This window comes from Drosophila bipectinata, chromosome 2L (genome assembly GCF_030179905.1).
Source record: "Drosophila bipectinata strain 14024-0381.07 chromosome 2L, DbipHiC1v2, whole genome shotgun sequence".
NCBI classification, from domain to species: domain Eukaryota; kingdom Metazoa; phylum Arthropoda; class Insecta; order Diptera; family Drosophilidae; genus Drosophila; species Drosophila bipectinata.
The window spans coordinates 11541151-11559163 of NC_091736.1; the positions used below are offsets into that span (position 1 = coordinate 11541151).

Sequence of the window (18013 nt, forward strand, 5' to 3'; positions counted from 1 at the left end):
TCCCACCCTCACTTTTGGGCCTGCGCAAACTTGTATCGATTTTAAAACTGTGTACTTATTTCATAAGCTTGTAGCGAAAAGATGTTTTCATAAACAAGTGCTTCGTTGGAATTTGTGCGATAAAAAAATATATGATAGTTGGAAAAGGACTCCATACATAGGTACAATTATGCGGTCGTTTAAAATGGCATAACAAAGTGCTCCTGCAGACAGAAAGTGGCGTAGTAACAAAGTCTTGAAAATTTTTTTCTTCGAAACTAATATACATAGGACAAAGAAGGTAAAAATTTGTAAAAACATCTTTTGAAAAACTTTTTTACAAAATACTACTCTTCAAAAAAACAGTTATTTAAAGCTTTTTTGCGAATACAAGTTGAAATAAAAGCATTGAAGAGTATGTAAATGAGATGAGTACTTTGATTAAAAATCAATATTTTAAAATAACCTTACCAACAGAGGGTGAGGGTCATTTTATTCGTAACTTATTGATTAAGCCCCTAATTACAGCAAAAATGGGAACGGTGCTAAGTTTTAATCCGCGGGATCGTCATCCTATATACTCGTCTCAGCCAAATTTCCAATATAATCATTCGACCGATATAAGAAACGAGAATGACAGTACAGGATCGATTGATTCGCATCTCAATAACTTCTCCTATGAGCAGTTAAATAATGCAAAAAATAGAGAAAACAAAAAATCGGCATGCCATCAATTGTCGAAGAACGTCATAGGACAACAGGGAACCTGCGGTGGCGTGCACATCAATTTGCAGACGCAGACTCAGCTGAGCTCGCACAACTTGAACAACTTGACGAACGCGTCCAAGGACACTATTACCAATGTCCTGGACGCACACAACGAGAACTCTGTGCTCAAGGCAGAGAAGAGCTCCTTTGAGAAGAACCTGAAAAAGCACTCGATTTTCATCAATGCTCTCTCCTGGAAGAAGCTATCCACGTCTCACAACAAGAAAAAGATCGAAAACAAGAATAAGTGCGCGAACCTGCCCACGGCCTGCTTCAAGGCCCAGCTTCTAGAGTCCTCATTCGCTTCATCGTCCGACAAAAACCGAAACATCCAGCTGCACTGCAACCGCATTGAGGAGCACAATCAACAGCACCAACACCAGCACCAGCACTGCAATCAGAACCAGGCTCAGGACATCCGCGAGGAGACGAACACCGGGCCGAGCAAATCGCAAAATCCTTCCAAGGCGAAAGACCCAGTTAAGGTCAACAACAAGAACTCGATAACGAACCACAACAAGCTAATCCAGAAGCAGCCGCTGACGCTAACCCTGCCGCCGCAATTGCAGCCGGCGTCCATGCAGATCAAAAATACAAACCAGATCCCTCGTAAAACCGTTATTCAGGTAAGATATACATATTTTTAAATTAAAAATTTCATTCAATTTCAAAGCATATAAAAAAAATAATAACCTTTTTTTTATAGGCATCCACTTCGGAATTGCTGAAGTGCTTGGGAATGTTCTTGCACTGCCGGTGCCAGAGACTTAACAACTTCGATGCTGGCGATGCAGTCATGTGGCTCAGAGCAGTTGATCGCAGCCTACTGCTCCAAGGATGGCAGGTACGACAAAAGGATATCGAGCTTATACTTTACTGGTGTTTAGAGACTCCGAACAAATTAATATATACTTAAAACACATTTCTTTATTTAGGATGTGGCGTTTATAAACCCGGCAAACGTCGTGTTTGTTTACATGCTAGTCCGAGAACTAGTTAGCGGAGAGGAAAGCAAGGAATCCGATCTCCAGGCCTCTGTGCTTACCTGCCTCTATCTGTCATACTCCTATATGGGTAATGAGATCAGTTATCCCCTCAAGCCATTTTTGGTGGAAGACTCAAAGGAAAAGTTCTGGGACAGGTATGATATTTTAAATCGTATATGATTCACATGATTCGACTACAAAGGTTTCAAAATTACAGATGCCTGGTTATTGTGAACAAGCTAAGTGATAAAATGCTTAAAATCAATGCTGAGCCTGGATTCTTCACGGAAGTCTTTACTGAGCTAAAATCTTGTGGTCAATATCATCCTACAATTAAATCGTACTGTGGAGGCGCCTGACGGACGGATGATCGAGAGATTATTGTGAACCTCTCATTGTCTGCGCATCGCCAGAAATTTTCCGAAGAAATAATGGCGAAATACCGTTAAAAAAAAACTTAATATTTTATAAAACATTAGACAATTTCATTATGTCACTATCACAATCGTTCAAATCAAATAATAAAGAATAGTGTTTAAATAAATTAACAACTACGATATGTGTAAATTTTGCGTTTGCTCTGTCCTTTTACTTATCACAATATATAAAGCCCCGGTTAGTAGTTGAAAATTAGAATTCATATGCAAATAAATGAGATTTTATTTTACATTTTATATACATAAATGGTTTTGATGATTTAAAAATTATCAAGAGCAAACTAATTTGGATACAATATATCGTAATGGCCTGGCCTGTATATCAGATAAATTCTGGGCTCCGTTCCCTCGGGGAAATCGTGGGCCTTGACAGTTCCGCCCTCGCCGCGATCTAGATACTCCACGCGTACCCCTGCACCGAGGGCAGTGCATAGGGCGATTATGTGGATATGATCCGACTCTTTGTACATTGGCTCTACTTCTTGGTGGCGAAACTCCTCGATTGTGAAGTCACCTTCGATGAAATTCTGATAAAAATCTGCTTCCTCCTGAAGTTTGCCGGAGGTAATTAATCGTAAATAGACAACCACATAGTCTGAGTATCCCTGCTCATTGAATATCTTGTGCAGCTCTGTCTGCACCTTTTCGTGGCCACCAGCTTCGTCTGGACTTACACGTTTTATGACTTCCATAAACTGAGAGAATCGGAACATAAATTTTACTTTAAAAGCTCAAGAATCATTCTCCTGATGTACTTACAGTCTCGTGAAAGTCCTCCAATGTGAAGCTGGGGAATCCTAGCTGAACGAGTTTGTCCTTGGACTCCTCAGCCAGCTTGCGGAATTCCTGGTAGGCACTGTTGTTTGAGATCAAGTACTCCAAGTAGGAGTATGCAAAGGCCCTGAAGAAGCAGTTGCCATCGGGCCGGGTGCGCCGGATGAACTTGTACTTTTTCGAGAGATCCTGAATTTTGGCAGTAAAAACCTCATCGCCATTGTACTCAGCCCACAGGCACGTTAGCGGCAACTGCTCGCTGACTAAAGGAGTGGTATCGCTGATCTGTGTTTTGGGTTGCAATTCATTTAATATTCTTGCACCTTGCTCGAATAGTACATGGCCACTTACCTCCTTTTCTATTTCACGCTGCTGCTGAATAATCAGCTCGTCACGATTGCCGTCATTTTGCTTAAACGATTCCATGTTTCTGGAAATACTGAACAATTAGGAACCGTGTTTGGATTTAAAAAGATGTGTACATATGATGAATACAATAAGAATTTTTGTACATCATATGTATGTGTAAGCACATCGAATATTACGCACACATTTAGAAACGAAAGCCGTAGACATTGATGCTTTCGATAGTTTATCGCAAAAGTTATGTTTTATTTCGTTCATTCCACTCGTGTTATTAATTTAAATTTTAAAATATATTTAAGCTTTTATTAAATTATTGTTGCATAAGCTAAGATTAATAAATTCGTAATTCATTCATTCCCAAAAAATTCCCAAGAAAATCCCTCATTTAAAATAAATTACATTTATCATTTTAATAATAAAACAAACGTTTTTAAGGTTCAAGATTTAATGAGACTTTTTTTATTTCTATTTATTTATTTTTAAAATATTTCTTACATTTAAATAAAGTTTTCAACCAGTGTTTAGAGTTTTTAAGTTATTACTAGTTTTTAGTATTAAAATAGCCATACCCCTTAAAGTGTATATCTTAGGTAAGTTTGGATCTTAATCTTGATCCAGCTTTAAAGCTCTTTCTTCACAAAAAAACGAAAAGAAAGCTGCAACCTATAAAAACCAATAATTATATACCCTTCCGAATTAATATGGTATTTCGATTATATAGAATAGATGTAATCATTTAAAATCCTAACATTAAATGGTTTAAAACGAGTGGAAAGCCTGAAAACTGAGAGAATAGTTTCGTAGAAATAGACAGCCCGACGCACATGGTTATATCGGGTTAGGCGTAATCCTTAGTACATATGTACATAAGAACTATGCACTTCATTGGATCATTCATGTTATCTTTACACCCTTCGTGTGAAAATTACAATACCTTCTGCTAGGGTATAAAAAGCTAAGCTTGTCAGCTCGAACTTTAGATTGAATCAGAAATCAAATCAGTTGAGTGTATTCTTTATTGCTTGTAGAACCTCGCTGTGGTTTATCAAAGTAGAAAATAACAAAAAAATTGATCGTGTACGTATTTAACAATATCTAATATAATTATAACTATAAATAAGGTGGTAATAAGATAAATCGTATTTTCGTAAAATATTTGTATTTTGAGTCTTGAAGTGCTTTATTTATAAAATATGAAAAAATATACATACATACATAGGTATAGATTTATTGAATGCTATTGAATCTTTTGTTAGAAGCTATAAAAAAAAGTTTAAAATAATTTGGTCCAGTACTTTAAATAATCAGGTACGATGTACATTTGTATGCAAATTTGTTATTTCATAGCGATGATATTTATTTAAAACTAAAACCTGTTTTGGTTCATTATAATTGGAAAAGACTCATTGTCACTTAATAGCAGTGATAATGAAAAATCAAACTGTAATTTTACGTAAAATCAAGCTTTTAAAATTATTGGCAATGTATAACTAAAATTCGGCATTAGTAAATAATATGTTAAATTATTCTAATGCATCAACGCTATAAAAAAGTACCTTTTTCCGGGTAAAACCGTGGAAAATTAGTAATTCCCATGCTACTAAAGCAGGATTTAACAAATATTAAATTAGCATGGAAAGTATTCGTTATCAGTTTTTTTGTTATTTAGTCCAAAAAAAATTGACCCAGGCTTATTCAGGCTAGTACATATTTAAAATCTTATCACTTAAAGTTCTAAAAGCTCTTTATTGTTGAAATGGGAACACGTTATTGATCCCATTTTGAGTATCAAATGTTTTTCAATTATAATTGATAAGAATTCAGATCTAAAATGAAACGTTTCTAAAAAGCCGGTAAAGAATTTTATTGCAGGGGCAAAAGGTATCGGAGAAATGATATTCGGTTCAGTAATAAAAAAAACTTGTTTATACTACATACAGATAAACATATGTACCTCTGTATGTATATATTTTTATCGGCCTTTACCTTTCTTTTGACCTAAATTTATAATATTAAACCTGCTAACTTATTTTTGTGTGCTTCTTTTTTCAGTAATATGATACTGTTTTATAGTTTTGTAATTTATGCCTGCATATTTTCGTGTGGAGCCCAACAAGACACGTCCTTGGACAATTTAATTGCCGACATTTTTAAAACAGATGAGACCAATCCTAGCTCCACAATCCGACCAACTCCAGCACCCCCCGTTCCAAATGTCTCTGTCAATCCTAAAGACTCATCGTCTACTGGAACCACGCAGTATCAGTCGTGCGGCTATCAAAAGGAGTGTGTACCCCGGTGGCTCTGCTCAAATAACACAATAAACACCAGCGGCGAAAATATAATTGACATTCGCATTGATACTGACGCACCATGTAAAAACCCCTTGGAGCTGTGCTGTGATCTTCCAAACAAGGTATTATGTAAGAATGTATTGCATTGAGTGTATAGGCTTAAACGAAATCCATTCATGAACAGAGAACCGAACCGGACGGCTCGATCGTCATTCCAAAAGCCCCCGAAGGTTGCGGATACTCAAATCCAAACGGTGTTGGTTTTAAAATTACCGGTGCTGTGAATCAGGAGGCCGAGTTCGGGGAATTCCCTTGGATGCTTGCCATTCTACGGGAAGAAGGTGAACTAAACTTGTACGAATGTGGTGGGGCTTTGATAGCTCCAGATGTGGTTTTGACTGCTGCTCATTGTGTTCACACTAAAAAGCCATCTACAATCGTTGGTGAGAAATATCTATAAAATGAAATCATCCATTTGTGTGAGTAACTTGTTAAATCTTCCATTTCAGTGAGGGCTGGAGAATGGGATACGCAAACGAAGAGTGAAGTTGTCCCCCACGAGGATCGTTATGTCAAGGAAATAGTGTATCACGAGCAATTCAACAAGGGAGCTCTTTATAATGACGTAGCGGTTCTCTTACTGGAGAGTCCTTTCACCCTTCAAAGCAATATCCAGCCCGTTTGTTTGCCAAATGTAGGTGATCTGTTCGATTTTGAGCGTTGCTATGCCACTGGTTGGGGCAAGAACAAGTTCGGAAAAGATGGAGAGTACCAGGTCATCTTAAAGAAGGTAGACTTGCCTGTCGTTCCCAGTCAACGGTGTGAGGCAAACCTGCGCGAAACACGCCTTGGAAGACACTTTATTTTGGACAAGAGTTTTATTTGCGCTGGAGGCGAAAAAGATAAGGACACTTGCAAGGGAGATGGTGGATCGCCCTTAGTGTGTCCCATCAAAGGTCAACCCAACAGATTTAAGTCTGCTGGAATCGTTGCTTGGGGAATTGGATGTGGAGAGGTGAACATTCCCGGTGTGTATGCCAATGTTGCCCAGCTTCGTCCATGGATTGATTCAAAACTAAAATTATGGAACATTAGTCCAATATTCTACACACCTTAAATGGTTCTAAAAGTAAAAACCATACGCACTGCTAAATTCAAAATATAATGTAAAAGAAAGCATTTTTCAATAAAGTGTAACATTTTTCAAAATAATAGAGTATTTTAGGCACTAAACGTGAATTTTTTTCATGCTAAACTTGAAAAGAATTAAAACAATAAGTTTAAAATTAATAATCGATCGCTTTTGGAATTTGAAACAAAGGAATCCAACTAAAGAAACTCACCTCAAAGCTATTTTTTTGTATGTTTGGTATTTTTTTTGGTACTTTCTTAGTTATCGATGTTACTCCACCATTAGTATTTATCGAGAACTGCAGCTTGGTCACATTAACGCCGCAGTGCGTGTTAGGAAAAATAAAACCAAAGTTTTTTCTACTTCATTTTATAAGTAAAAAGGTTTTGGCAAAACAATGGACAACTTCGGACTCGGGGGAGTGGAGTTTAGCAGAGGGCAAATGTTTCAGGTCCTGATTCGCCTCTCCGTCGCTTCGTTGGTAACTTATTACTCGGTGAAATGGATGATGAACCAATTGGACCCGACCAGTAAAGCGAAGAAAAAAGCAAAAATCCTTGCGGAAGAGCAGTTGAAGAGGTTTGAACTTGTATATTTCTTTAACAAATTGAGTATTTTACTAAAGTTGACTTCTGATGCTTTGTTGTAGACTGGCTGAAAAGGATGGATTTAAACTAAATCCCCAGGAATTTAACGACTACGAGTTAATGATTGCGTCACACCTTGTTGTTCCTGCAGACATCACAGTTAGTTGGAGCGATATTGCTGGACTGGATACGGTTATCCAGGAGCTTCGTGAATCCGTAGTGCTTCCAGTGCAGCACAAGGACCTATTCAAGCGATCAAAGCTATGGCAGGCGCCCAAAGGCGTTTTACTTCATGGTCCGCCGGGTTGCGGAAAGACGTTAATCGCCAAGGCCACTGCTAAAGAGGCGGGAATGCGCTTTATTAACTTAGATGTTGCTTTACTTACCGACAAATGGTATGGGGAGTCGCAGAAATTGACATCGGCCGTGTTTTCGCTGGCTGCCAAAATAGAGCCCTGCATTATTTTTATTGACGAAATCGATTCCTTCCTGCGATCTCGCAACATGAACGACCACGAGGCCACTGCCATGATGAAGACACAGTTCATGATGTTGTGGGACGGGCTCAGCACAAACAACCAATCGACTGTTATTGTCATGGGTGCCACCAATAGACCCCAAGACTTGGACAAGGCCATTGTCCGCCGCATGCCAGCTCAATTCCATATTGGCCTACCCTCCGAAACGCAGCGTAGTGACATCCTTAAATTGATATTGCATACGGAGGAAATAAGTCAGGATGTTGATTTAAACCGTTTATCCAAGCTAACAAACGGATTCTCGGGCTCAGATCTTCGAGAAATGTGCCGAAACGCATCTGTTTTCAGAATGAGGCAGCTAATCGAGACGCGTGACCGATCTGGTTCAGGTTCTGGTGTTCCAGTTCTGAGCAGTACAAACGTCAATATCACGATGGACGATTTACTAAGCTCACATCTTAAAATTAAGGAATCAAAGATGCACACTGGAAGCTTGTTTTTAGAGAATAGAATTGAATTAGATTAACTTCGCCACTGTTGATTTCATATAGTCAATAAATCCAAAACTTAAATAGGTTTAAACAATGTTTTTAATTTTATTTGGGATGTTTAGTTGGCTAAACAATATATGAATGCAACCTTTGGTTGTCATCGCTTACTTTAGATTAGAAAAATAATAATCTTATCTGTTACTTAACCCCGTTCTCCTATCAAAAAAGGGGAATCCGGAAAAATGATATACTATTGAACAAAGTGCGGATACTATAGGAAATTACATAAGCCCGTCTACATTTCCGTAAATTGGAGCTCAATGCACTTTAATAGCTACATAAATGAGCTTCTTTGAAATATTCACCTAAAGAAATTTAAAACATTTATACAAAAGTTGCTCTTCCACACCCGTGCAAACACATCTCCAAGTCGTCACGCGATCGAAGGCCTTCAATCGTAAAAAATATTACTTGGCCTGTACCGCTTTATTCCCTTTTTGAATCGGGTATAACTAACTTAAGGCATTTCGTGAAAGTTTTAATTATTTAAATATAGAATTCATTTAAATATGAAACATTTACAAGACGAAGTCTCTGTTCCAATCCATTATTTTTGGTTAAAAATCCTATAATCCTATATTTAAGGTAGAGTATACAATCTACTAAGTCATAAAACATCTTTTTTTCAATTTCATTTATGTTTCATCCTCATATAAATGCCTATAAAGAAATGGCAAATAATCATTTCTGTGAAAGACAGTGAACGAACCACATCAAACAATATTAGGATACCCAAATACATACATTAAGAATGAATCCGTTGGTAAGTTTTATTAAGTCCTTAATCCTTCGTAAGAATGATATATGCTTTTTTTGTTTCCATTTCAGATTACTTTATTTCCTGGATGTATAATTATACCATTAATATTCTTTAGATCGACGGCGGAATGTAATTCATATGCTGTGAATAACACGAGTTCTGCCGAAAATAATGGCTGGGCCTATCCTGAATTTGGAAAAATATCATTGCACACTACAGGAAGAAGATCGGAAAAGTATCCTATACAAAACTTTAACCGTGAGCCTGATCGAAATGTGACTTTAAAACGCGGAGGGAAAAACTACCATAAGCTATCATCTGAAAAAATAACCAGGCATAAAAATAAATTCAAAAGTGCTCGTCGAAAAAACATAAGTCCTCGTTACACGGACGGTGATACTTCAGAAACGAAACATTATCATACTTTTGAGGAGATACATGAACATATAGAGGACGATGGCCAGTACCAGGCATCTGAGCAAATCGGAACCCAATCTATTCTTCACGAAAATGAAAAGGATCATTCGAATAAGAAGGAGGGAAAGCGCATGAAAGTTAAAATAAAGCATCATCATCATCATCATCACCACAACCACATAAAAGAGATCATCAAAACAGTACCCCAGCCGTATCCTGTCGAAAAAGTTGTGCATGTACCCATCGAGAAAATTGTGGAAAAAATTGTGCATGTTCCGAAACTTGTTAATGTCACGGTTGAGAAAATAGTTCATGTACCAATTGAAAAAATAGTTGAAAAGGTGGTGCACATTCCAAAGCCCGTCCACGTTCCCAAACCATACGTCGTTGAAAAAGTTGTGGAAAAAATTGTTCACGTTCCAAAACCGTATCCAGTACTTCGTACGGTTCCTTACCCGGTGGAAATAAAAGTCCCAGTGCCCATGGAAAAGAAAATTCCCGTTCCTTTCAAGGTTGAAGTGGAGCGTAAGGTTCCCATTTACATTCGGGCAAATGAGCCATATAAATTCGAGCCATCACCTTTCGAAAATTACAATCACGGCGAAGAGTTCAAGTTTAATACGGAACTTGATCATCCGCCACCCAGGGATCACGATGCTTCCTCCTTGTCTTCGAACTACTACAATAGGGTTTACAAGCCAAAAGAACTGGAATCGCCCAGACCAAGACCTGAGGAATTTAGAGCTGCAGTGCCTCCGCATTTTATTCATGAACCCGTAACAAAGAGTTCTATTGAGCAGGACACGACGGGTCGGGAAGCAATTGCTCTGAAGCTGGTGGTTCCCACTCCACATAATACTACTGTCAAGGATCTGGATACCGCCAATTCGGCCCCGCCATTCGTCAATAGCTCAAGTTTTGACCTAAATCCGCAAGAATCAGCAAATGCTTTTCGCGGTATACCCTTTGCATTGCCACTTCATTTTGTCCAGCTCCAACCAATGGCTTTCCAAAGCCCCATTCACGTCGAACCAGGCCCATCTGCTCCCGCAGAGGACACTCCGAAATAAAAAGACTTTTGGTTTAGATTTTACACTATAGCTTAAATTAGATAAAAATATTAAAATTCAATACAATATTCCGTACCGATGTTTATTTTAGTTTCAACATAAGTACATTTAAGAATCGTCACATATATTTTATTGGAAAATAAAAAATAATTCTCATGCAGAAGACATAAAAATATCAGAACCAACTAAAGTGATTAGTTAAATATTTTAAATTTCCGTTACAAACTCCATCTGGACAGTAAAATCGATAACAATGCCTTCGAGAACCGTAATTGGTCGTTGGTTATCGTTAGGAAACTAATTATATTAAAAGTTCAATTTCCAAGGAGGTTTATATTAAAAATAAACAAAACTATAATAAGTTAATAATGTTTTTCCCCTTTTTTATTTTTTCTTGATCCCCCATTCTAGCCACCTCTGTTTTTTTTTTTGTATTTCGAAAGTTGGCAACACTGGCTCTGACACACAAAGTTAACACAATAATAAAGGGTATTTCACAGAAAAAATTGTTTGTTAGTTCCTAAAATATTAAAAATTTAATTCAAAAGAGTTGTTGAGATATTATAATATAAATTCCCACATGTAACCACCTTATTTATTGGCATATATGTTTTTGAGTATGTGGAGAAACGCCAATTTATTTGTGCTTACAGAACCCGTGTTTTTATCAATAATGATAAGCTTAATAGAAAAATGGTTGTAATGTTATAAAAATTGTGCTTTTAAATAGGAAAGAATTATAATCGTGTGCAAATCAAACTCATTGATTCAGAGGAAAAATAGTTTTCCATAAAAGTGCAGTGCTACACACACAAATATATGTATGTACATACATACATACATCATTGACATAGAAAAATCGACCAAACGTAAACAAACTTATTTGAGCTACTCTACTTATAAAAATTACTAAAAACCTGGGAAATAATGACAATGACATCGTTTTAAATTTATTTTGGTTTCTGAAAAATGAATACGTCATATTTACGTATATTTTACAATATTGTTTTGTAAATTGTGGATGAGTCATGGTTTTATAATATATGTATGTTTATTTTTAGAATTATTCGCGATCCAGATAATAGTTAAAAGTGTAACCAATATACATAATTGTTTCTACAATATGTGAATTTCCACTGAAAAAGTCTGATAAATATCAACTGCTAACTGCAGCAGTATGACCAGATATACAAATCAGCTGTTATTTGTTTACAAATAAATATTGTATCTGAGAATGGTTTTCGCCTGCAGATTGTATCTTTTGAAACATTTTTATTTCTCCTTAAAATGCTATATTTTTTTAAGATTTTTTATAATGCATAGTAATGAATTTTTTATAATAACATAGTTAAATGTTTAAAAAATGTTTCTTTTGTATGAATAGCTTATTATTGTTTATTATACTATTATTAATGTTTAAATACTTTTTACAACTTTTATAATTTTCAGCCTTCTGAAATAATGAATCCCAAATCCGATCATGAAACAGAAAAAGAAAAAAAGTTGACCATTACTAATACGTTTGGAGACTCTCTGGAGAACTATGAGCTACATACCGATGGTGAACGTGGGACCCATGCTTACCCAAAAAGGAATCAAAATAAAAGAAATGGAATATTAAAGTATGTAAGAAGATATATTTCCAAAGGACACAGGATTAAATATTATGTTTTAGAAATACCGACTCTCATCACAGTGCTGTGGACAGTGCTCATCAGGAGAATGTGGACCTAGCAGATATTCTTGGCCAGAATTGGCCTAAGCATGCAGGTCCTGCAGCTATGATCCTGAACAAGCCAAGAATTGCTGCCGAATCAAGTATTGGTGATGATATAAAGGCCTATAAGGAAGTTGTAAAACCGGCGTCCCCCATTTCCACAAAAATTGGCACAGACGAGCCACCTCAACGTGAGTTCATATATATATTATACCTCATACTCTACCTCAAATGTTTCGCCAATCGAACCATTAGATAATTGGAAATATGTATAGCTAGTGTCAGGCCATTTAGTAAAATTTTTTGTGTGAAAGGTTGCATTAATGCCTTTAGTACTTACTTGGTGTAACCGGTAAATAAAATATTCAATATTACAATTGAAATTGAATTTAAAATTGGACGTCACACTGACGAAGTTGCTATTTTGAATGGTTCTGTGCGACTAAAGTTTTGTAAAATGTGTTTTTTCATAGAAGTCTTGAAAATCGTCACGACATGTGTACTTATTTTTAGATCGCCGGCCAAAGATACATACTTATATTCTATTTACGTGAACGTAAAACATCAGTGCTCTGCAGTTTTTTGAGGAGTTTTATTTGTCGTCGATCATTGAAGGCTTATTTCTCTTGTCTTCAATTATTTATTAAATAGTTTAGGAATAAAAATTATTAAAAAAATGAATCTTTACCACAGTTCATTTTACCCCGATTCCGATACACACAATATTCCCCTCACTGTGTTGGAATTTTATTCAACTAATTCTGTAGACGAGGAACCTGGTATGTTCGATAAAGATCGAAAGCAACAAACTTGTGCCTCTACCGGATTATTAACACATTCGCCAATAAATATTATTTATTTATTAATTTCAGGTTTTACTGTTAACGATTACCAATCCCTGGTTGAAATTCCTGGCACTGATCTGGCCATCGGATCCCTTGTAGAAGTGTCCAATTCCGTAGTAAGTGAGGATCTATATGGCGTCATAAGATGGATCGGTTTCCCACCTGGGCCATCTAAAAGTTTACTGGTTGGAATTGAGCTTGAGGACGAATCAAATCTAAAGAGCATGATAACTTCAGATGGAAGACACAATGGTGTTCGGTGTGTAATGTAAAAAATGCAACGAAAAATAAAAGATTACAAATCGATTTCTTTTTATAGCCTATTTACGTGCCCCGAGGGTCGAGCTGTATTTGTGCCAGCAAACAGGTGCACAGCCGACCGCCGATTTGCTGATGTGGATACCAGTAACACGGTGAACAAAGTTTCTAATAACCAAGCAAAAAAGTTTGGCGTCGCGGACTGCCCAGCTGTTTATGGTTCAGTTCCACCCTTGGGTAAGGGTTTATTATCAAAAAATATAGCCCAATATTATATGTAATGCATATTTATTTATCAGAAATACATAACTCTGAGGAGCTGGCGAGTATTTGTGGAAAATTCAAAGGAATTCAGGGGCATCATAATTCATGCTACCTTGATGCAACCTTGTTTTCAATGTTTACCTTCACTAGTGTTTTTGATTCAATTTTGTATAGACATCCGGGACCACAGGTAAGGTGTGTTTATTTGAATATTTCTTATGCCTAATTTTATTCTTGACAGGACATACGAAACTACAGTGAGGTTCAGAAAGTGCTGCGCGATGAAATCGTCAATCCGCTGCGAAAAAATGTCTTTGTCCGATCAGATCGCGTCATGAAACTTCGTGAGCTCCTCGATCAGCTTAGCTCCGTCAGCGGCCTTACCTGCGAAGAGAAAGATCCCGAGGAGTTTCTTAATAGTTTACTGTCACAAATTATGAAAGTTGAACCATTTCTAAAGGTATTTTTGTATGAAAATTTTATTTTCTTAAAATTTAAAGTCGTTATTGTTGTAATTTTAGCTAAGTTCTGGACAAGATTCATATTTCTATCAACTCTTTGTGGAAAAGGATGAAAAGTTAACGTTTCCGAGTGTTCAGCAACTTTTTGAGCAAAGTTTTCACTCATCGGACATTAAACTTAAGGAGGTTCCCTCTTGTTTTATTATTCAGATGCCTCGTTTTGGAAAAAATTACAAGATGTATCCCAGAATTCTGCCTTCACAAGTTCTGGATGTCACAGATATAATCGAAAACTGTAAGTTTCAAGACTTTATTTAAATAGGAAATGAAAAATGATTAATAATTTTAACTTTCAGCTCCTCGGCAATGCTCTATTTGTGGTAAACTAGCAGAGTTCGAATGTCGTGAGTGCTTTGGCAATTTACAAGCTGGTTCTGGACTGGAAAGTACCTCTTTTTGTCCCCAATGCCTTCAATTAATTCACTCGCACGTTAAAAGGTTTTATCTATGAAGTTTATCCTTGAATTCCTAACATTGTAAAATAATTTTTTTTTAGAAATAACCATGTTTCGAAAAAGATCTCCGTACCGAAGGATTACAGAAAGAGGGCTGAGCATATGGATGCTCCACGACTTTATATGGAACTATTCGCCGTTGTTTGCATTGAGACATCCCACTATGTGGCGTTTGTAAAGGCCGGTTCAGGACTTGATGCACCTTGGTGCTTTTTTGATTCTATGGCCGATAGAAAAGGTAAATCCTTCAGTAAAACAAAGTAAAATGCATTAATTACCTCAACATTATGATTCCAGGTGAACAGAATGGATACAATATACCTGAAATAACTTGCGTTCCCGAATTGACACAATGGCTCTCGGAAGAAGGCGCGCGATCTATAAATGAAACTTCAACGAACGACAAAGTATTACCTGAACACGCTAAGCGTATTTTTTGCGATGCCTATATGTGTCTGTACCAAAGCACAGATATAATGATGTACCATTAGAAATATTTTATGTATAATGAATGCGGGTACAATAAACCTTTTTGTAGCAAACTTAAATATTAAGCATGTTTAAACTCGAATATTTATGGGAACAAGATACACATCGTTAGAAGTACTGAATGGAACTGATTAACTTTTCGTTTAAATTGAGAAAAAAGATATTCCTACCATTAAATTATAAACATATTTACAATGTGTGTATACGCATCGCATATGTAACAAAGAGTGTTGATTCTTCTACACAACAATGTGCATGATATTAGAACCAAACAGATGCAGAAGAAATAAAAATAAAGAGAATATATGCCCAAATCATACAAATGTACTTCCTCTTTCATCCTTGAGGCTTATTTTATTTTGAATAACCAAAAAAAAACATTATTTTTATGAGCGTGTCTGTGCATACTTTCAATGCCCACTATTGGTGGAAACAGATAATGGAATACAACGTCTGCGATTGGTTAATATTGGGGGAGGATATGCTGGCAGTGGCATACAGAAACTCACTCAACGGTCGGAAAAGTTATTCAGTTACTTCCCAGACAGCAAAGAAAATCTTATCATTATTCTTAGCTGCGAAAATGTGTAATTCTAGTCGCGAAAATCGTTTTTAAATAATAAAATTATAGCTTTAAAAATGTCGAAAAATTCTAGTTTTGTGGGACGCGAGTATTCAACAATGTATTATAACTCGGTGTATAATGGATCTTCCATCTTTGACTTAAAACGTAATTTAAAAAAAAAAGTGACAAAGAAAGTAGAAAAAACTACAGTGAATATATTTATAATTCTTTTATAGACTTCTTAAATTAGAAATTAAATTGAATTCCAATTTATTTCAGCCTCTGAGAGTCCGGTACAACATCATATTTTTAATACAAATCAGGTTAGTTATTTGCCAACCTCAAATATACGAACTATTAAAAAAAGAAACACTGCAAACAAAAAGGAAAGAAGACGAACACAAAGTATAAACAATGCATTTTCCTATCTTCGAGAAAAGATTCCCAACGTTCCCACAGATACTAAACTCTCAAAGGTAATTTCACCAAAATATAACAAATTCCAATTGTTTTTTATAGAAGTCTAAGAAGGACTATGCAAATGATGCTATATTTTGTTATTTTTTGGTAGATAAAAACCCTAAAACTGGCAATCTTGTACATCAACTATTTGGTGAATGTCCTTGATGGCGATCAGGATCCCAAAGGAGGCTTCCGAGCCGAGCTTAAGCCATTAAGCAGAAAATTGTGTAGCGAAAAGAAACAATGCCTGAAATCAGAAATGCAAGTAAGAAAACAAATAATATAACTTAAAAATATGTATCTTAAAAAAAGTTTCCGTCGGGTAATTCAATTTTATACATAAATGCCGTCGGTTGTAATTTTTGCAAAAAAAGAAAGAAATGGCTACAGTTTTCATAAAGTTATATGTACTTTTATTTTGGAATGAAAATGCAGCTCTATGGTTTTGTTGATGCTATTTAAAAATAAAGATAAGCAGATGATACCTCTATATATACTCGTATTGGGGGCGTTTTGTTTGCTACACCATTTAGTTAATATTTATGTAAATAAAATTTCGTAATCAATTAGATTTCAATTGGAAATCCCGTAATTTTGCTATACTATTTTGGATTTGAAAGGCATTTTTGAATATATATTTTTTCAACTCAACTTGGGGTGTATTTCTCAAACGATTGTTTACAAAAAAAAAAGAATAGCACTTGACTTTAAAAGAGAACATTTATATTTGTTTATTCGGATGCATCGGAAACAGAAATCATTAAGTTCTCCTGCTTCCCTTCGGGTATTTCCTAATTAAAGTACAACTTCATGTAAGCCAATTTTGGAAATCGACAGTTGACCGTTGGTAATATTGTTTTTATTTTGCCATTTAGGGAGTGCTAAACCGCAGACACTTGCAGCAGTAATTGATAATCCATGCTTTCCCACCATTTAAAGGGGGTGGGCCGTGAACCATTAGCTTAATAGGGCAATCTGGTCTGGTGGAAGATACGAATGTAATGCCAGGCGCAAGAACAAAAGTGCCCAAGTGCTGCATCAAAAATATATAATCCATTAAGGGTTTGAATAATCAAGTGCTTTTGAAGAACACTTGCCTGGGAAAGAAATGCCAAGAGTATAATTGAGACATTGAATCATAAAACAATTTTAGATCAGCAGGATGATTTTATTTATAAAGTTATAGAAACAACATTCGAAAAAAATGTTTTCTTTCATTTTTTTGATTTCAGAAAGCACGTATTTTTTTAAACAAAGTATCAAATGAAGATTTCAGGGGTTTATCTATAGGTTTTCCTACATTTCCTATGGTTTTTAAACAACGTAAAATTTAAAAAAGTCTTGATCTTCATTTCTAAATACTCTTTAAAAGTGTAAAGTACTTCCGTGCACGTGTTACCTTTTTGTTTACTTCTTAGTTCTCTATTTGTGGGTACTAGTTCTAAACAAAAAAAATTTACACAAACGAAATTTGTGTATGGGTTAGGCCATTCGAATGAATCAATGCCAACTAATTGCTTCTAAATATTTGTAAACTTTAACCATTTCTCCTTTCAGAATGTCCCCTTATCGACTAAAGGCCGTACAGGTTGGCCACAAGATGTTTGGGCTTCGGAGCTTATTCCAGAACAAAATTAATATTCCATACCGAACTAAATTCTACCAATGTTTCTTAATTAATGAACTATGTATAATAATCAATAAAAATACGATAAAATAACGAAGAAAAATATTTATTTTAATTTTATTATGTTCTAGAAGCTTAGAAGCGTTTTAATTTGAAAAATTCGTAAACCGATATCTTTCTTATCAGCCATATGTTCGTTTGTAGTTTATA

The 18013-nt window shown here is 35.9% G+C and overlaps 7 protein-coding genes and 2 long non-coding RNA genes across 16 annotated transcripts; 6 read left to right on the forward strand and 3 right to left on the reverse strand.

Moving 5' to 3' along the window:
* Positions 1-29: 29 nt before the first annotated feature.
* Positions 30-2300, forward strand: Cdk5alpha (Cdk5 activator-like protein). 2 transcript variants are annotated; one of them, XM_017243822.3, is made up of 5 exons: positions 30-280; positions 508-1373; positions 1454-1591; positions 1683-1888; positions 1951-2300. In XM_017243822.3, exons 2-5 carry the CDS (start codon positions 513-515, stop codon positions 2090-2092), a joined length of 1347 nt encoding a protein of 448 aa, XP_017099311.2. In that variant the 5' UTR covers positions 30-280; positions 508-512; the 3' UTR covers positions 2093-2300. The 2 variants fall into 2 exon arrangements, with proteins under 2 accessions (XP_017099311.2, XP_070133487.1); XM_070277386.1 differs by lacking the exon at positions 30-280 and adding an exon at positions 375-394.
* A 69-nt stretch (positions 2301-2369) lies between these two features.
* On the reverse strand, positions 2370-3495 carry LOC108127012 (ubiquitin thioesterase otubain-like). Its single transcript, XM_017243824.3, has 3 exons — positions 3296-3495; positions 2930-3229; positions 2370-2865 (listed from the first exon to the last, which is right to left on the reverse strand). Exons 1-3 carry the CDS (start codon positions 3368-3370, stop codon positions 2452-2454), a joined length of 789 nt encoding a protein of 262 aa, XP_017099313.1. The 5' UTR covers positions 3371-3495; the 3' UTR covers positions 2370-2451.
* Positions 3496-4259: 764 nt separating this feature from the next.
* Positions 4260-6816, forward strand: LOC108126886 (phenoloxidase-activating factor 2). The gene is made up of 4 exons (XM_017243652.3): positions 4260-4387; positions 5363-5726; positions 5789-6047; positions 6114-6816. Exons 2-4 carry the CDS (start codon positions 5367-5369, stop codon positions 6719-6721), a joined length of 1227 nt encoding a protein of 408 aa, XP_017099141.3. The 5' UTR covers positions 4260-4387; positions 5363-5366; the 3' UTR covers positions 6722-6816.
* A 198-nt stretch (positions 6817-7014) lies between these two features.
* On the forward strand, positions 7015-8387 carry nmd (no mitochondrial derivative). The gene is made up of 2 exons (XM_017243653.3): positions 7015-7315; positions 7386-8387. Exons 1-2 carry the CDS (start codon positions 7134-7136, stop codon positions 8326-8328), a joined length of 1125 nt encoding a protein of 374 aa, XP_017099142.1. The 5' UTR covers positions 7015-7133; the 3' UTR covers positions 8329-8387.
* Positions 8388-9047: 660 nt separating this feature from the next.
* LOC108126637 (uncharacterized) lies at positions 9048-10755 on the forward strand. Its single transcript, XM_017243289.3, has 2 exons — positions 9048-9116; positions 9182-10755. The coding sequence occupies exons 1-2, from the start codon at positions 9105-9107 to the stop codon at positions 10598-10600; spliced, it is 1431 nt and encodes a 476-aa protein (XP_017098778.2). The 5' UTR covers positions 9048-9104; the 3' UTR covers positions 10601-10755.
* A 287-nt stretch (positions 10756-11042) lies between these two features.
* Positions 11043-15208, forward strand: CYLD (ubiquitin carboxyl-terminal hydrolase CYLD). 6 transcript variants are annotated; one of them, XM_017243649.2, is made up of 11 exons: positions 11043-11089; positions 12050-12222; positions 12276-12508; positions 13190-13421; positions 13482-13657; positions 13720-13874; positions 13926-14144; positions 14206-14440; positions 14502-14643; positions 14702-14898; positions 14958-15208. In XM_017243649.2, exons 2-11 carry the CDS (start codon positions 12062-12064, stop codon positions 15149-15151), a joined length of 1944 nt encoding a protein of 647 aa, XP_017099138.2. In that variant the 5' UTR covers positions 11043-11089; positions 12050-12061; the 3' UTR covers positions 15152-15208. The 6 variants fall into 6 exon arrangements, with proteins under 6 accessions (XP_017099138.2, XP_017099136.2, XP_070133439.1 ...); XM_017243647.3 differs by having other exon boundaries at positions 11046-11112; XM_070277338.1 differs by having other exon boundaries at positions 11076-11217.
* On the reverse strand, positions 12050-12752 carry LOC138925842 (uncharacterized). Its single transcript, XR_011442078.1, has 2 exons — positions 12658-12752; positions 12050-12592 (listed from the first exon to the last, which is right to left on the reverse strand). It is a non-coding gene; the product is annotated as an uncharacterized lncRNA (long non-coding RNA).
* A 463-nt stretch (positions 15209-15671) lies between the features above and the next one.
* On the forward strand, positions 15672-17895 carry Hand (heart- and neural crest derivatives-expressed protein). Of its 2 annotated transcripts, XM_017243353.3 has the most exons (5): positions 15672-15879; positions 15994-16037; positions 16101-16190; positions 16286-16441; positions 17734-17895. In XM_017243353.3, the coding sequence occupies exons 1-5, from the start codon at positions 15789-15791 to the stop codon at positions 17812-17814; spliced, it is 462 nt and encodes a 153-aa protein (XP_017098842.2). In that variant the 5' UTR covers positions 15672-15788; the 3' UTR covers positions 17815-17895. The 2 variants fall into 2 exon arrangements, with proteins under 2 accessions (XP_017098842.2, XP_017098841.2); XM_017243352.3 differs by having other exon boundaries at positions 15994-16190.
* LOC138925841 (uncharacterized) lies at positions 16309-17721 on the reverse strand. The gene is made up of 3 exons (XR_011442077.1): positions 17576-17721; positions 16662-17273; positions 16309-16423 (listed from the first exon to the last, which is right to left on the reverse strand). It is a non-coding gene; the product is annotated as an uncharacterized lncRNA (long non-coding RNA).
* Positions 17896-18013: the final 118 nt, after the last annotated feature.